We start from the raw sequence: 13,798 nt of genomic DNA, 5'->3' as shown, positions 1-13,798 counted from the left end.
CCACAAAAGATTTTTTTCTGTTTCCATTTTCTCCTTCCAAAGTCGACATTTGTGATTGGCTCTCACTGATCATGTGCCATTCTGCCCAATCTCAAACATATCTTTCCAAATATGACTTTAAAGTAACACAAAGAGGTACAATTTATTGGTTAGTCTGAAACTTCAAGGTTCGACTCATACACTGTTGAACACATTAGAAGATTCACTTTAAAGTTTCATCTTTAGAATACTTTATATGGAACATCTGGTTTGTCATTTGTAACGCTATTATCCAATTGTACGTTTGTCATGAGTTCAACATGGTATAAGGCAGTTTTCCCACATGCTTTCAAAATTTAGAAATGTAATAAAACGTAACTACTACCTTGAGAGTGTATCGTGAAGTTGCACTATTAATACATTTTCAGAGAAACCTTTGTTACAAAATAATCATCCTGATTTCTATTACCGTTGAAAGCAGTCCTCTAAAAAGGGTTGAATATTTTGTCAAACAATCTGTAAGCCTGAATGATTTGTTTAACATATAGAAATCCACATGAGTCAGTGGTAAATTAGAATTTCACTCTCCACGAAACGGTTGGGTGGCTCTTAAAAGAGCCGTTTCGAGCTAGTGATTCACGTCTGCAGCTTTACTTGGATTTAGCGGCTTTCTCTGTCTTCTTGGGCAGAAGCACGGCCTGGATGTTTGGCAACACGCCGCCCTGAGCGATGGTGACTCCTCCCAGGAGTTTATTGAGCTCCTCGTCGTTGCGAACTGCCAGCTGCAGGTGGCGGGGAATGATTCTGGTCTTCTTGTTGTCACGGGCCGCGTTGCCGGCCAACTCCAGGATCTCGGCGGTCAGATATTCGAGTACCGCTGCCAAGTAAACAGGTGCTCCGGCGCCGATACGCTCGCCATAGTTGCCTTTGCGTAATAGCCTATGAACACGACCCACTGGGAACTGCAGCCCAGCACGAGAAGAACGCGTCTTAGCTTTTGCTCTGGCCTTGCCACCGGTTTTCCCTCGTCCAGACATCTTTCTTTACTAGGAAACACGGAGTTGCGTATGTCTTACACGTACACAACGTCCGCTCGCTACTGGGGCAGTCTTTATATAAAGGCCGTTGCTACTCATTGATTGGCTAGCTGAAGCGGAGAATCGGTTGCCCAATCAGCAAAGAGGTAACAAGTACTGGAGCTCTGCTTTGAGTATAATTTATCCATCTGCCCTTTCAAAAAGTGTAACGTCAGAAAATATCTTCTAAACTTGCATTAACCAAATTCTTCAACGCCATAAACGAAACAAAGATTTCACTTGGGGGACACTTATTCTGAGAAAGAGGACAGACAAGAGTAGGAAAAAGTGACAGTTGAAGAGCCTGAGAGTGACATACAAGCAGTGTGAGACAGAGAATATACAGTTACCAAGATGATGGGAGTTTATTGTTTATGTTTATATACATATGTGTGTGTGTGTGTGCGCGTTACTTTTGTTTATTTAACAGGGACAATACATAACACGGTGCTCAAAAATGTGAACTTGTGATGCAAGATGTCTAGCTTCAGATAATTGCAGTGTTGTTCCTTGGTCAGGCTTTAGAATACAATGAAACAATTGACCCTCTCTGGTCACCTCCGCCCCCTTGATATTTTTGTCACCATCAGCATTAGTGAATAGCAGTTTTGAAAGTGCCACAGTCCATTTGCAAAGTATAAATTCCTAGACCTTGATACAATATCCTTCCTCCATAGAAATGTATTATTCAAATGAACACATATACTGGAATTCAAACAAATGTACCAGTAGCTTTGAAAATAAATATACTTTTGTGTTAACCATAAAAAGGATACTGCATAATCAAAAACCCAAAACCAACTCAATTCAATTCATTCGGATCTATCAACTTTGTTATGAAACAAAATTAAAATAATAAATCAGTACTGATCCAGGCCTAAAAGTGATGACGCTCACATTATCACACACACACATACATAATAGCAGATTGATCTAAATATCGATAGTCAGTATCGGTATCGATACTCTTGTGAAAATATCGAAACAGTGGTTTCAGTTTTGCTCTTGAATGCACTGCTTCGGTTTCATCAAATAGGTGATGCCAAACTCGCTGTATCTGTTTCAGCGAGGACACTTTGCTCCTTCTCCTGCCTCGTGTTGCTCCTTCTCCCGCCTCGTGTTTTGATGTTGTGCTGTAGCATTTCTTAGCAGTGCAAAGCAAACGAGCAAAAAAGCTGCCCGCTCGAGCCCACCAGCAATTAATATTTGAAGTGAAACTGTCCATTTGTTACCTTAGTCGACTCAAAAAGTATAAATTATGTTATGACCTTGATGTAATACATTAATCCCATTGAAATGATATTTAAATTAATACTTTTACTGGAATTGTTTAAAGAATAAAGATCCAGACATAACAATGAATGGGTAAAACATGTTTTTTTACTGTTCTATTGTTTCTAAAGAAATATATATATTTGATCATAAAGTATTTTAACTTTACCAATAAACTGTGTCCTAATTTTGTCCTGGATTTTAACTATTTAATAATAATAATAATAAGAAAACCTCACAAAAGAACTTAAAGGTCAAGAACATTTATTGAAATTTAGCAATTCGATAATGCATCTACCTTAATTATTGAAATGTATTCGCATCTGTATCGTTGATAGTGGGCCTGTGTTAGCATCGGCTCAATACCAAAATATGCAATATCACACACGCCATACTTTGCACATATTGTAAGGTACAGTAGTAACACCGCAAATTTATAAAAGCTCATAGAAAATCATGCAACACTAGCGAAAGATCTATAAAAATATTTTGATAAAGTATGTTCTATTTGGGCGGCACGGTGGCCGACTGGTTAGAGCGTCAGCCTCACAGTTCTGAGGTGCGGGGTTCAATCCCCGTCCCCGCCTGTGTGGAGTTTGCATGTTCTCCCCGTGCCTGCGTGGGTTTTCTCCGGGCACTCCGGTTTCCTCCCACATCCCAAAAACATGCATTCATTGGAGACTCTAAATTGCCCGTAGGCATGACTGTGAGTGTGAATGGTTGTTAGTTTCTATGTGCCCTGCGATTGGCTGGCAACCAGTTCAGGGTGTACCCTGCCTTCTGCCCGATGACAGCTGGGATAGGCTCCAGCACGCCCGCGACCCTAGTGAGGAGAAGCGGCTCAGAAAATGGATGGATGGATGGATGTTCTATTTGCGGCAGCACGGTGATCGACTGGTTAGAGCGTCTGCCTCACAGTTCTGAGGACCAGGGTTCAATTCCCAGCCCCACCTGTGTGGAGTTTGCATGTTCTCCCTGTGCCTGCGTGGGTTTTCTCCGGGCACTCCGGTTTCCTCCCAAGTTCCAAAAACATGCATGGTAGGTTAATTGCAGACTCTGAATTTCCCGTAAGTGTGAATTTGCGTGCCAATGGTTGTTTGCTTCTATGTGCCCTGCAATTGGCTGGCAATCAGTTCAGGGTGTACCCCACCTCCTGCCCGAAGACAGCTGGGATATCCCTTTTGAGGATAAGTGGTTCAGAAAATGGATGGATGGATGTTCTATTTGCCAATAAACTTCGTCCTAATTCTGTTCTGGGTTTTAACTATTTATTGATAAAGGAAACATCACAAAAACAAAGATCATGAAAATTAATTTGGCAATTTGATGATGCATCTATCTTAATTTTTCAAGTATCAGTATTGGCTATAGTGGCCCTGTTTTTACTTGGTATTGATCGGATTAATAAAAATATGCAGTATCGCACGGCACTAAATAGCGCTACGCCCGGTGACGTGCGGTCAGGGTAGGCAAGTGAGGCCGAGCCCCCTGGTGGCCTTTCCTTTCCACTGCATGTGAATAATAAAAAAAAAACCCTTATGATTACATTAAATTGTTCCATTTTAGTTATATGGTCCGTGCTTTACATTGATTTTCTTTTTCAATTCAATAATTTCAATGATTTCATCATTAAAATAACTGAATTTTCATATTTCCTGTTCAAATGCATAGGAAGCACAGCTACGACTCACGTTGAGTCATCGCTCCCATGATGCTTCAAGAGACCACCACATCCATTCAGGCAGGCTGTGATTGGTCTGTGGCTTCACACAAGAGACATTGGTGTTTCCTCATTACATCGCCAATAATATACGTTTTATCACACATGTACTGCACTTACTGTCCTTTAACAGACTGTCTAATATATTTAATGAAAGTGTGTGACATTTAGTCTTTCTTATCGACCAGAAAAGCCACTAAAAGTGCGCAGTGGGGTCTGGTATGTACGGTGCCACAACCAGCATGTGGCAGTGTTGAGTTGAGCTTCATAGATCTCCAGACGTCACGTGACGTAGTCGGTGCCTCACCAATCATGAACCTCACCGCACGTCACTGAGCTACGCATATTGTTTTCGTAACTTAAACCTTCAGAGTTTGAATTTATACGTGTAATGTACACACAACAGAGATAATATACTCTCGACAGAAGGTGTCTGGCTCTTAAAGGAGGCATTTGGTCGTAGTAATGATGGACAGTCTATTTGGAACTAATATACTTGGACACTGACTTGGTGTGCTGCTCGGCCAGCTCGCGTGCAGCAGGGGGCGCACGACGGCCCGGATTTCCCTTGAGGTGATGGTGGGGAGCTCGTTGTAAATCGCAAGACGAGGCGCCTCGGAGGCGATACGCTTGAAGAGTTCATGATGCTCATTGCCTTAGATGTGATGCGGGTGTCGTTAAGCACCTTGTACACGTAGATTGCGTAGCTACCCTTCCATCTTCTTTTTCTCTTCTTGACCAATTTTCTTGGGGCCCTTCTCCAGCGAGGTCTTCGCTAGTTAAGGCATCTCTGCAACGCGGTGTTAACTACTTAAATTTATACAAAAAGAAAATTAAGAGAGTTGGAGTCTGTGTACATATGCAAATGTGACTGTAAAAGCGCCTTTCTCTGATTGGCTGACGCCATCTCAGGCTTCTACGCAATGCTTTGTTGCCCTTGGTCTCCTTTCCTGATCCGTTTGCGGACCTGAAAGAGGATAGTTGACGCAGTTTGTCAGGATGAACTCGCAGACCCCTCCCATTGATTTCCCGAGGAAAAATCTTTGTTTTCCAATTTTGAAAAAAATGTGAGGGAAATAGAATGGTGGTTATTATTGTACAGGATTCAGTCTCATTATAGTACTGTTAGAAATTGTAACAGTACTAAAATGAGACTGAATTCCTTTCAGTACTGTTAGAAATGTCCATGTTTTCATTCGTTGGACTGTGAGAATAGATGTTACTACTACGCTTTCTCTAAATTGCATTGTAAGGCCTTAAAACAAAAAAAAATCAGAGAGAGGAAACGATTGTGAAAATGTTTATTGTTATCACTTCACAGTGGTGTGTCAGTGCATCACATCATACTGAAGGCTTTTAATTTTCATATCTAGCCTGAATGATTAAAATATTTTATCTTTTCTGACTTACATTTGTTGAAGTGTTTTGTATACTATACACAAGATTCAATAGACAATGTAACTACTGACCGTTTATCAATGTACGTATTGGTCTTTATTGTGAGATGTTAATTGGGATGTTGGGCAAGATGCTGGTCCAAAAATGTACATAACGCACCCTCATCTTCTGTCTTACATAGTTCTTATCCATCTTATTATTGATCTCCAGGTACTGGTGTCCATTTGTAAATTTAGGCCAAGTGGTGGGTACGCTCAAGTCTCCTTTGTTGGGGTCTCTGTGGACATGAAGAAAATAACAAAGCAAATGAATGAGGGAGAACTATTGATGTCGATTTTTTTATTACCTGTCCTTGTATTTTGGTCAAAATAATTATACCCAGTTTTGGCAAAGTTGGTCCAATAGGCGATCATGTAGCGAGCGAGATCACGGTGGCGAGGCCAGTATCCCAGTGGTGTTGTGAGGGGCTTTCCAAAGACGTACTGCAGGTCATCAGCGTGGTCAGCTCCCATCCAGCTGGGATACGGCCTACCAATGCCGGCCATACGGTTGGTCTCAGAGAAAAGATAGGAGTAGGTGCGACCAGATCTTAAATGAGAGAAGAAGAGAACAACCAAAGAATCATAAAAATGTTGTAAAAGTAGTTTTAGATTGTCTTTGTTACCTAATCCAGCGCAATATTACAGACATTATAAATATTTTTGCTGTTTTTAATTTAGGCTGGACCCGATTAATTGTATTTACATTCATTTCAATGGGAAAAGATGGTTTGCGATACGAATATTTTGAGTTAGAAGCGTGGTCACGGAACAAATTCAACTGGTATCCCAAGGCACCACTGCATTCCCAACTGCTTATCCGATTCAGAGTACTGTGGGCATGAGGCAGGGTAGATCCTGAACTAGCACTGGTGAGCAGACAGTCAATCACAGGGCACATAAAGACAAATAAGCATTCACACTCACAAGCAACATAAATAATAAATAATATCAAATATAATGGACAGTAACAGGTGTATACCAAAATTGTATGCTCACGTGGCATTAGCAGCATGAAGATAAAGGGCAGCTTGTGTAGGAACCAAGAAGATGTAATCTGTTCCAATGTCCACAATTGTTCTCTTAATGTCTTCCTTGCTGGGATTGCTTTGCCATGTTGAAGTGTACATGGCATATGCTTTTTCCAGACCGGCCTTGCCCTTGTCTTGAGTGTATGTAGCCAGCAGCCTCTTCATGTCATCACTGGCATTAGGAGATAGTAAGAGGGAAAGCAAGGTTAGCCAACGCCCTGTCACTCGAAGCAAAAAAAACAAAAACCAAAAAAAAAAAAAGCCAGAGAGAGATTAAGAAGTATTTTGGAAAAAATGATTTGAAATACAAGTGTAGACTTTCAGCTTTCATTAAAGAGCTTTAACAAAGATGGGCCATTTACCATTTAGGAATTATAAAGATTTTGGTAGTTTATGTTTAATTTCATTTGACATACGTGTAAATAGAACTATAGAATACATGCGAAAAGTTTGAATGGAACTGCTGACTCGTACAAGTCCGAAAGCTGCTTGTGAAAGCTTCAAAGCGAAATTTTGGAAATGGGAATGGATCACAAGTTTGCTTGAAAGAGTTGATCGTTTGAAGCTTAAATGATTTGATTCTGTCAAGGAAAATGGTACCTGGAAATGTAAAAATAATCTTAATTTTAGCATTTATTTTGAAAATTAGAAAAAAATGGATTGTTAGCTCAAATGCTAACATATGCTTCTGAATACAGAAAAGCATTAGGGCAGATTGTTGAGGATCTTACATTGTACCCTGTGGTCGGGACCCATTTTAAAAGAGAATGCTAACATGCTAACCATTGCTATGCGAACATATAGCAAGATGTTGGTCTGACATCTCCGCAGCAGTCCCATAATAATACTGTAAGTATGAGCAATAGCAATATGGGCTGCTTGAGAAGCAAAGCGAGGCAGCAATAATTTTTAAATCTTTCTAGCCAATAACTGCCTGAAGTCAATACCCCATGGACAAATATTTTCAGACCTCACTCTATATTCATAACTGGAGCAAGTGCTTACATAGGTGTCTCAACTAGGTGGGAGTTGATTGAAGGAATATCTATTGCAGTGAAAAAATGTCCATCCATGTCATTGACTCCGGCGATGTAGTCGATATCAGCAGCATTGTGGAACAATTTGGAAGGCTCATCAGGCAGGAAATCCCCATCAATAACAGCTGACAGGATCAAGTTGTTTACGAGGGGGGCTGAAGGAGGGAGAAACACTTAAGAGACTTATCTTCCTGTGAACTGAATAATAAATTTACTCGGGATGTAACGAGATCCATATCTCACGGTTCCGTTTTATCACGGTATCAATCTCACGGTACGATGATTATTGCGATATCGTGGGAAAGCTCACGGTATTGCAAGAAGACACACGCTATTGCAAGAAGGTTCACGGTACAAAAGCGAAACGAAACAAAAGCAGGAGAACTCTCTCTTTTTCATGCTCTTCTTCTTCTTAACTCTTGCCGAGTCCTTCTTAAAGGTTTTAGTAGTTTCTGTCCATTTTCTCACAGGTTTTTGTGCAAACGACAGCTTCAAATGATATATTACCGTGCACTTCTATCCCTGTCCATCCAATGTTTACATTCATATACTCTACCTTCAAAAAAGTATTATTGCTGCAGCTGACAGTAACAAAACTGTCGACTGAGAAATTGTCTGTTCAATAATTTAATAGTATTTACTGTATTGTCGTTTTTTAAATTGATAACATTAGAAATTGGATACTGGCTACTAACAGTGATTTATTTGCTTGAGTTTAAAAATTCAAGTGAAGTCATAAATGCAGGTGAACTCTTAAAGGCATAAGAATCCTTAGTTTCTTTTCCTCTACTTAGTGATATTGTAGGATCATTTATTTTTCTGAGCAGCCTCTGTAATATGTTTTCATTTGAAATGTGGACATTTCATTGGAAGAGAGGGACGTATGCCAGATTTATTTTTTGCATTGATATCTGTATTTGTATGGAGTGGACCTATTTCATTATTTCATTTTTGGGACTATGTAATGTATTGGCGGAGGGATACGTTAATACTCTCAATGAGGAAGTGGAGTATTGTAATCTGGCTGTAGCAGCCTTGCTAAACGGTGTGGCCGTTATATATAGGATTTGAACCCCAGTCCTCAGAACTGTGAGGCAGATGTGCTAAGCAGTCTGTCACCGTGGCGCCCCGGTATACAAAATGAATAAAATAATTCTGTGTGCTAGTTTATCTACCTTTCTAGTAAGGCAGAACAGGACAACACATGAGTAAATTAAGAGATGAAAGGTATATTGTTTACCATCAGGTGAGCTGTCCAAATTGAGAGTGCCTGCTTTTGTGAGGAGCACAGGATCAGTCATCTTCAAACAGGCGGCCATTTGGTCATCAGTGGGGCAATTAACTTTAAGAGCAATCTGAGCAAAGCGGCAAAAATCATCTGTCACTGTTTTACAGCCATAATAAATGACAGAAAGGAGTGTCCAAAAGACAAACTATGAAGCATAGACAAAGAGAAATATCTGTGTACCTCCTCTGCGATCTTTCGGGGCTTCTTGATGATACCCCAGGGGCAAAGAGCGACACCACTCTGGGAGATCGCTCTCTTGATGAGTCCCTTGTTGTGGGGAGTGAGGGTCTGTGAGTGGAGATATATCAGAATGAGAACTATAAATGTGTTCTGTTAGGTGCAGATATCTGCACAATAATTGCCATGTAATGTAATTTGGCGACTTGGTGCTTCCATGATTGAAAATACATCAATGCTTTTACAGACTCTAGCTTTTTTATTTGTTTTTTCTCCTTCAGACGAAGGGTCATGTTGCCCTCTAGCCCAGGTCATTATGGTAACACAATGCCATACTCGTGTTGGCAACCACAGCAGATTTGCATGAAACTGGATCTATGCCTCAAAGGGGCTTATTTCAATTGGGCTTTAAAAAAAGGGTGAAGTGTTCTGTAATCATTTATCCTCTGGGTATTTTAATGAAAGCACCTGGGAACTATCTTTTTCAAATTTTTTATAATTTTTAACGTGCAGTATTGATTTGTAGTGGATTTAGTACTGGTCCATTTTCTGCATAAATATCCATCCATCCATCCATCCATCCATCCATCCATCCATCCAACCATCCATTTTCTGAGCCGCTTCCCCTCACTAGGGTCGCGGGCGTGCTGGAGCCTATCCCAGTTATCATCGGGCAGGAGGCGGGGTAGACCCTGAACTGGTTGCCAGCCAATCGCAGGGCACATACAAACAAACAAACAACCATTCGCACTCACAGTCACACCTACGGGAAATTTAGAGTCTTCAATTAATGTATGTTTCTGGGATGTGGGAGGAAACCGGAGTGCCCGGACAAAACCCACGCAGGCACGGGAAGAACATGCAAACTCCACACAGGCGGATTGAACCCGGGTCCTCAGAACTGTGAGGCTGACGCTCTAACCAGTCGGCCACCGCGCTGCCTCTGCATGAATAGAAGTGTGTAAAATGAATTTAAAAACTGGGCAAGTTAATAAGGGCCCACATGTTTGTTTGTTTTTATCCTCAATGTACATAAAAAACATTTTATGCTTCGCTATGTGGCTATGTCTTTCAAATGTTCACACTAAACTGAGAAACATTTCCACTCTGTGACTCACCCCCCCCAAAAAATAAACAAATTCCACTTTTTTGCAAGTCACCGAGTGAGAATCACGAGATATAGTTGTTTATTAAAAAAAAGGCCATACACCCTACCTGGAAGTTCACGCTTGCACCACCTGCAGACTCTCCAAAGATCGTGATGTTCTCTGGGTCTCCTCCAAATGAGCGGATGTTTCTGTGGACCCAGGCGATGGCAGCCTGCTGATCCCAGAGACCGTAGTTCCCTGTCGAAGGACAAACACCTTCAAGATCATTTTATGTTATCGGAAATAATAATAATAATAATAATAACAATAATATGATATATATATGTTTAATCTGGTACCTGTTGCTAACAACAACAACAAACAAACACCACCTAGTACCTGGTAAACTAGAGTCTCCAGTGCTGAGGAAGCCCAGAGTTCCCACACGGTATCCCAGTGTCACCACTATGACATTCCCTCTAGCTGCAATCTCCTGCCCATCATAGAGATAATTATTCAGGAAATTAGCACCCATCGACCCTCCAGCCAGGAAGCCGCCACCATAGATCCAGACCATGACCGGTAGATCGGTTGAAACTCGGGAGAAAAGATAATTATGATTAATTCGGGTCAAATATGACATGTTGTAGATAATTATGATTAATTCGGGCCAAATATGAGATGTTGTAGATAATTATGATTAATTCAGGTCAAATATGACATGTTGTATGGCAGTGGTGTCAAATATAGTATATGCTCCCCAAAAAAAGCCACAGGATGAATTTGAAAGTGAAAAAAATACTATAGGGACCCTGCAGTTATCTGTTGTATTAAGAGTTCTAAAATGATCCTTTTATTTCGTATACAAGAAATCTGAAGTGGTTCTTAATGTTTTTGAAAAAGACCAGTTCGGTAAATATGTACTTGTATTGGCATTAAAACAAAGGGAAAACACACTACCGGTAACGTATAGTTATTAATATTAATTTTGCTATGATTTTACTGGTCCTGCCCACTGGTACATAAAATTAGGATATATGTGGCCTGTGAACTACACTGAGTTTTTGTTTTTGACACCCGCTTATGGGCTTCACTCATTTCTCACCTGATCGGCCATGAGGAACCCAGATGTTAAGGTAGAGACAGTCCTCACTTCCCCTCGTGTCAGTCATGATTAAGTTCACCTGAAGGCACCTCTTCCTGTATTCAGTGGCCTTCAGAACACCTGATCATAGTTGTGTCAAGGTTTGGTCATTTAGGCATACAAAAGTACCTCTTTGGAGGGGTCAATACAAATGTTGCTACTGAGGAACAATGACTTTATTAATGCAGAGCAGATGTTTATTTTTTACATTAATCAACAAGCTGGTTAAGTTAAAAGTGTAGCAGTCAAATGTCCCAAATAATTGTATCCATAATGAAACTTGATTGATGGCTTTTTTCATTCGACGTTCAATTAACTCACCGTCCCAACCAGGGTGACGCAGTGGTTTCTCAAACCTTCCAGGAATGTCGGCAAATGGAACCCCTTTGAAGATGTCCATGTGGTGACGGAACCCAAGACGGATGTTCTCTCCCTCTACCATGCCGCCCTCTGTGTACACCACCCCCAGCTAAAGACACAAATGACCATCAGACATTGATGTATCGTGGAAGACCGTCAACAGTTAAGATCACTACATTTTATTCTTTCGTTTGTCTGTCTGTATAAAATGTTTCATTTCAAAAATGTTAACATTTGTTTTCCGCTTGTCCTCACTTAGGGCCGTGTGCATGCCGGAGCCTATCAGCTGACTTTGGCTAAAAGGTGGGGTAGTCCATGGACTAGTCGCCAGTTAATTGCAGTGCACATACAGACAAAACAAACATTTTACATTCATTCACATTCTCACCGAAAGACAATTTAGTCTTCAGTTAACCTCACATGCATAATTTTGGAATGTGGAAGGAAGCCGGAGCAACCTCGTAAAAACAGGGAGGACATGAAAACGCTGCGCAGAGATGTCCCAATGGAGATTTGAACTAAGATCTCTTGACTGTGAGGCAGATGCCATAACCACTATTTCACCATGTTGCCCTTTTAAAATCTAATGTTGAAAAATGAAAATGAAAAAAAAAAAAAAGCAGTAGAAAATTTGTTTGACCCTTTTCTCATAACTGCATGGTTTGCCCCAATCTAGCAAACCGTTTACTGGTGCAACAGACACATTATGCTTTCTGAAAGAAAAGTGGAGTTGCATATCATTGTAACATTATCCCCCCCCCCATACATTGATGTTGTAAGAGATAAGATAAAAAATAATTACATTTTGTAACTTACAGAGGCAGCTGACACCGTCTCCAGAAACATTGCAACGGCAACCAAGATCCCCAGCTTCTCCATCATGACCAAACTCAGATCCTCGATGATTGGCCACTGGACTTTTATAAAGTGGACCCTCCCCCGGACCCACCTATGAACATGTGATTTGTTTTCTCTGCATTTGTAGTGATGTTTGGTAAGGGAAGTTGACACAGCTGTCTTTTTAACTCAAAGTCACACCGCAAAGTTAATCATCACACCCACAGCTTTATTAGAGATTAACAGCATCTCTTCCTACTGACATATTTTTGTGTCAAATCAAATTATTTTTTCTCTAAGACAATAAATATAGTTTTGGATGAGAAAACAGAACCAAAATACCAATTAGTCTCTAAAAGACAACAGTTCTGGCACTTTCTCTATAACGTGACCTGTAACCTGTGTAACTTAATTGAGTTTTTTAAAAATCATTTTAATAGGGGATGTTAAAAAAAACAAAAAACAAAAAACACACACAACTGAAGTAATGTGGTTGCATAAGTGTGCACACCTTCTTATCACTGGCATGTGGCTGTGTTTAAAATTAACCAATCACCTTCAAACTCATGTTAAATGGGCAGCAGGTCACACCTGGTAAATAAATTACCAAGGTTCTAGTAGGCTTTTCTGACATGTTTCTTCATTCTAGCAAAATCGTGAAGGTTTAGTGTCCTGCTATTTCGAAATGTTCATATTTCCCTCCACTTTGTCTAAGGCCCCAATTTCGAGGTGAAGAAAAACAGCCCTTTGCCCCCACAGTATCTTTCAGGCATACAGTGCTGTGAAAAAGTAATGCCCCACTTCTCCAATTCTTATATTTTTGCATAATTTCCCCACTTCAATATTTAAGATCATCAAACAAATGTAAATATCAGATAAATATAACCCAAGTGAACTTAAAATGCTGTTTTTAAATGGTGATTTCATTTATTAAGGAAACAAAAAGATTCAGTTACCTGGCCTGTGTGAAAAAGTAATTACCCCCCTTGTTAAATCATGAGTTAATTGTGGCTAATCACAATTTTTGGTTAATCTTCACTGATCACACCCAAGCCGGATTACCTCCAGAACCGTTCAATCAAGAAATCACTTAAACAGAACCTGTCTTACAAAATCAAGTCAGAAAAAAGATCTAAAAAACCTGCAACAAAATGACATGATCCAAACAAATTCAAGAACAGTTGAGAAATAAAGTAATTGACATCTATCAGTCTGGAAAGGGTTACAAAGCCATTTCAAAGCTTTATGATTCCAGCAAATCATGGGGAGAGCCATTAAACACAAATGGAGAAATTATGGAACAGATAACGATTGAAAACACACCAGCAAATCAACTTCTGTATGGCTTTAGAA

At 40.2% G+C, this 13,798-nt stretch overlaps 2 protein-coding genes across 2 annotated transcripts; both read right to left on the bottom strand.

Annotated features, from left to right (window-relative positions):
* Positions 1–213: 213 nt before the first annotated feature.
* LOC133489873 (histone H2A-like) lies at positions 214–1,057 on the bottom strand. The gene has a single exon (XM_061799090.1). The coding sequence runs from the start codon at positions 1,014–1,016 to the stop codon at positions 630–632; it is 387 nt and encodes a 128-aa protein (XP_061655074.1). The 5' UTR covers positions 1,017–1,057; the 3' UTR covers positions 214–629.
* A 4,274-nt stretch (positions 1,058–5,331) lies between these two features.
* Positions 5,332–12,557, bottom strand: cel.2 (carboxyl ester lipase, tandem duplicate 2). The gene is made up of 11 exons (XM_061799088.1): positions 12,425–12,557; positions 11,570–11,717; positions 11,210–11,329; positions 10,504–10,701; positions 10,232–10,362; positions 9,020–9,127; positions 8,792–8,906; positions 7,520–7,706; positions 6,483–6,686; positions 5,824–6,033; positions 5,332–5,722 (listed from the first exon to the last, which is right to left on the bottom strand). The coding sequence occupies exons 1-11, from the start codon at positions 12,488–12,490 to the stop codon at positions 5,542–5,544; spliced, it is 1,668 nt and encodes a 555-aa protein (XP_061655072.1). The 5' UTR covers positions 12,491–12,557; the 3' UTR covers positions 5,332–5,541.
* Between the last annotated feature and the right edge of the window lie 1,241 nt (positions 12,558–13,798).

Source organism: Phyllopteryx taeniolatus, chromosome 15 (assembly GCF_024500385.1).
Source record: "Phyllopteryx taeniolatus isolate TA_2022b chromosome 15, UOR_Ptae_1.2, whole genome shotgun sequence".
Lineage (NCBI taxonomy): Eukaryota > Metazoa > Chordata > Actinopteri > Syngnathiformes > Syngnathidae > Phyllopteryx > Phyllopteryx taeniolatus.
Note: the sequence above shows the minus strand (reverse complement) of the source record. Positions and strands in the feature narration are given on the sequence as shown.

Coding starts and splice junctions, on each gene's coding strand:
- cel.2 (XM_061799088.1), bottom strand. CDS start 12,490: ATGATGGAGAAGCTGGGGATCTTGGTTGCCGTTGCAATGTTTCTGGAG. Junction 11,718..12,424: donor AGACGGTGTCAGCTGCCTCT/GTAAGTTACAAA, acceptor TTGTGTCTTTAG/CTGGGGGTGGTGTACACAGA. Junction 7,707..8,791: donor TTTGGACAGCTCACCTGATG/GTAAACAATATA, acceptor TCCCTCCTTCAG/CCCCCCTCGTAAACAACTTG.
- LOC133489873 (XM_061799090.1), bottom strand. CDS start 1,016: ATGTCTGGACGAGGGAAAACCGGTGGCAAGGCCAGAGCAAAAGCTAAG.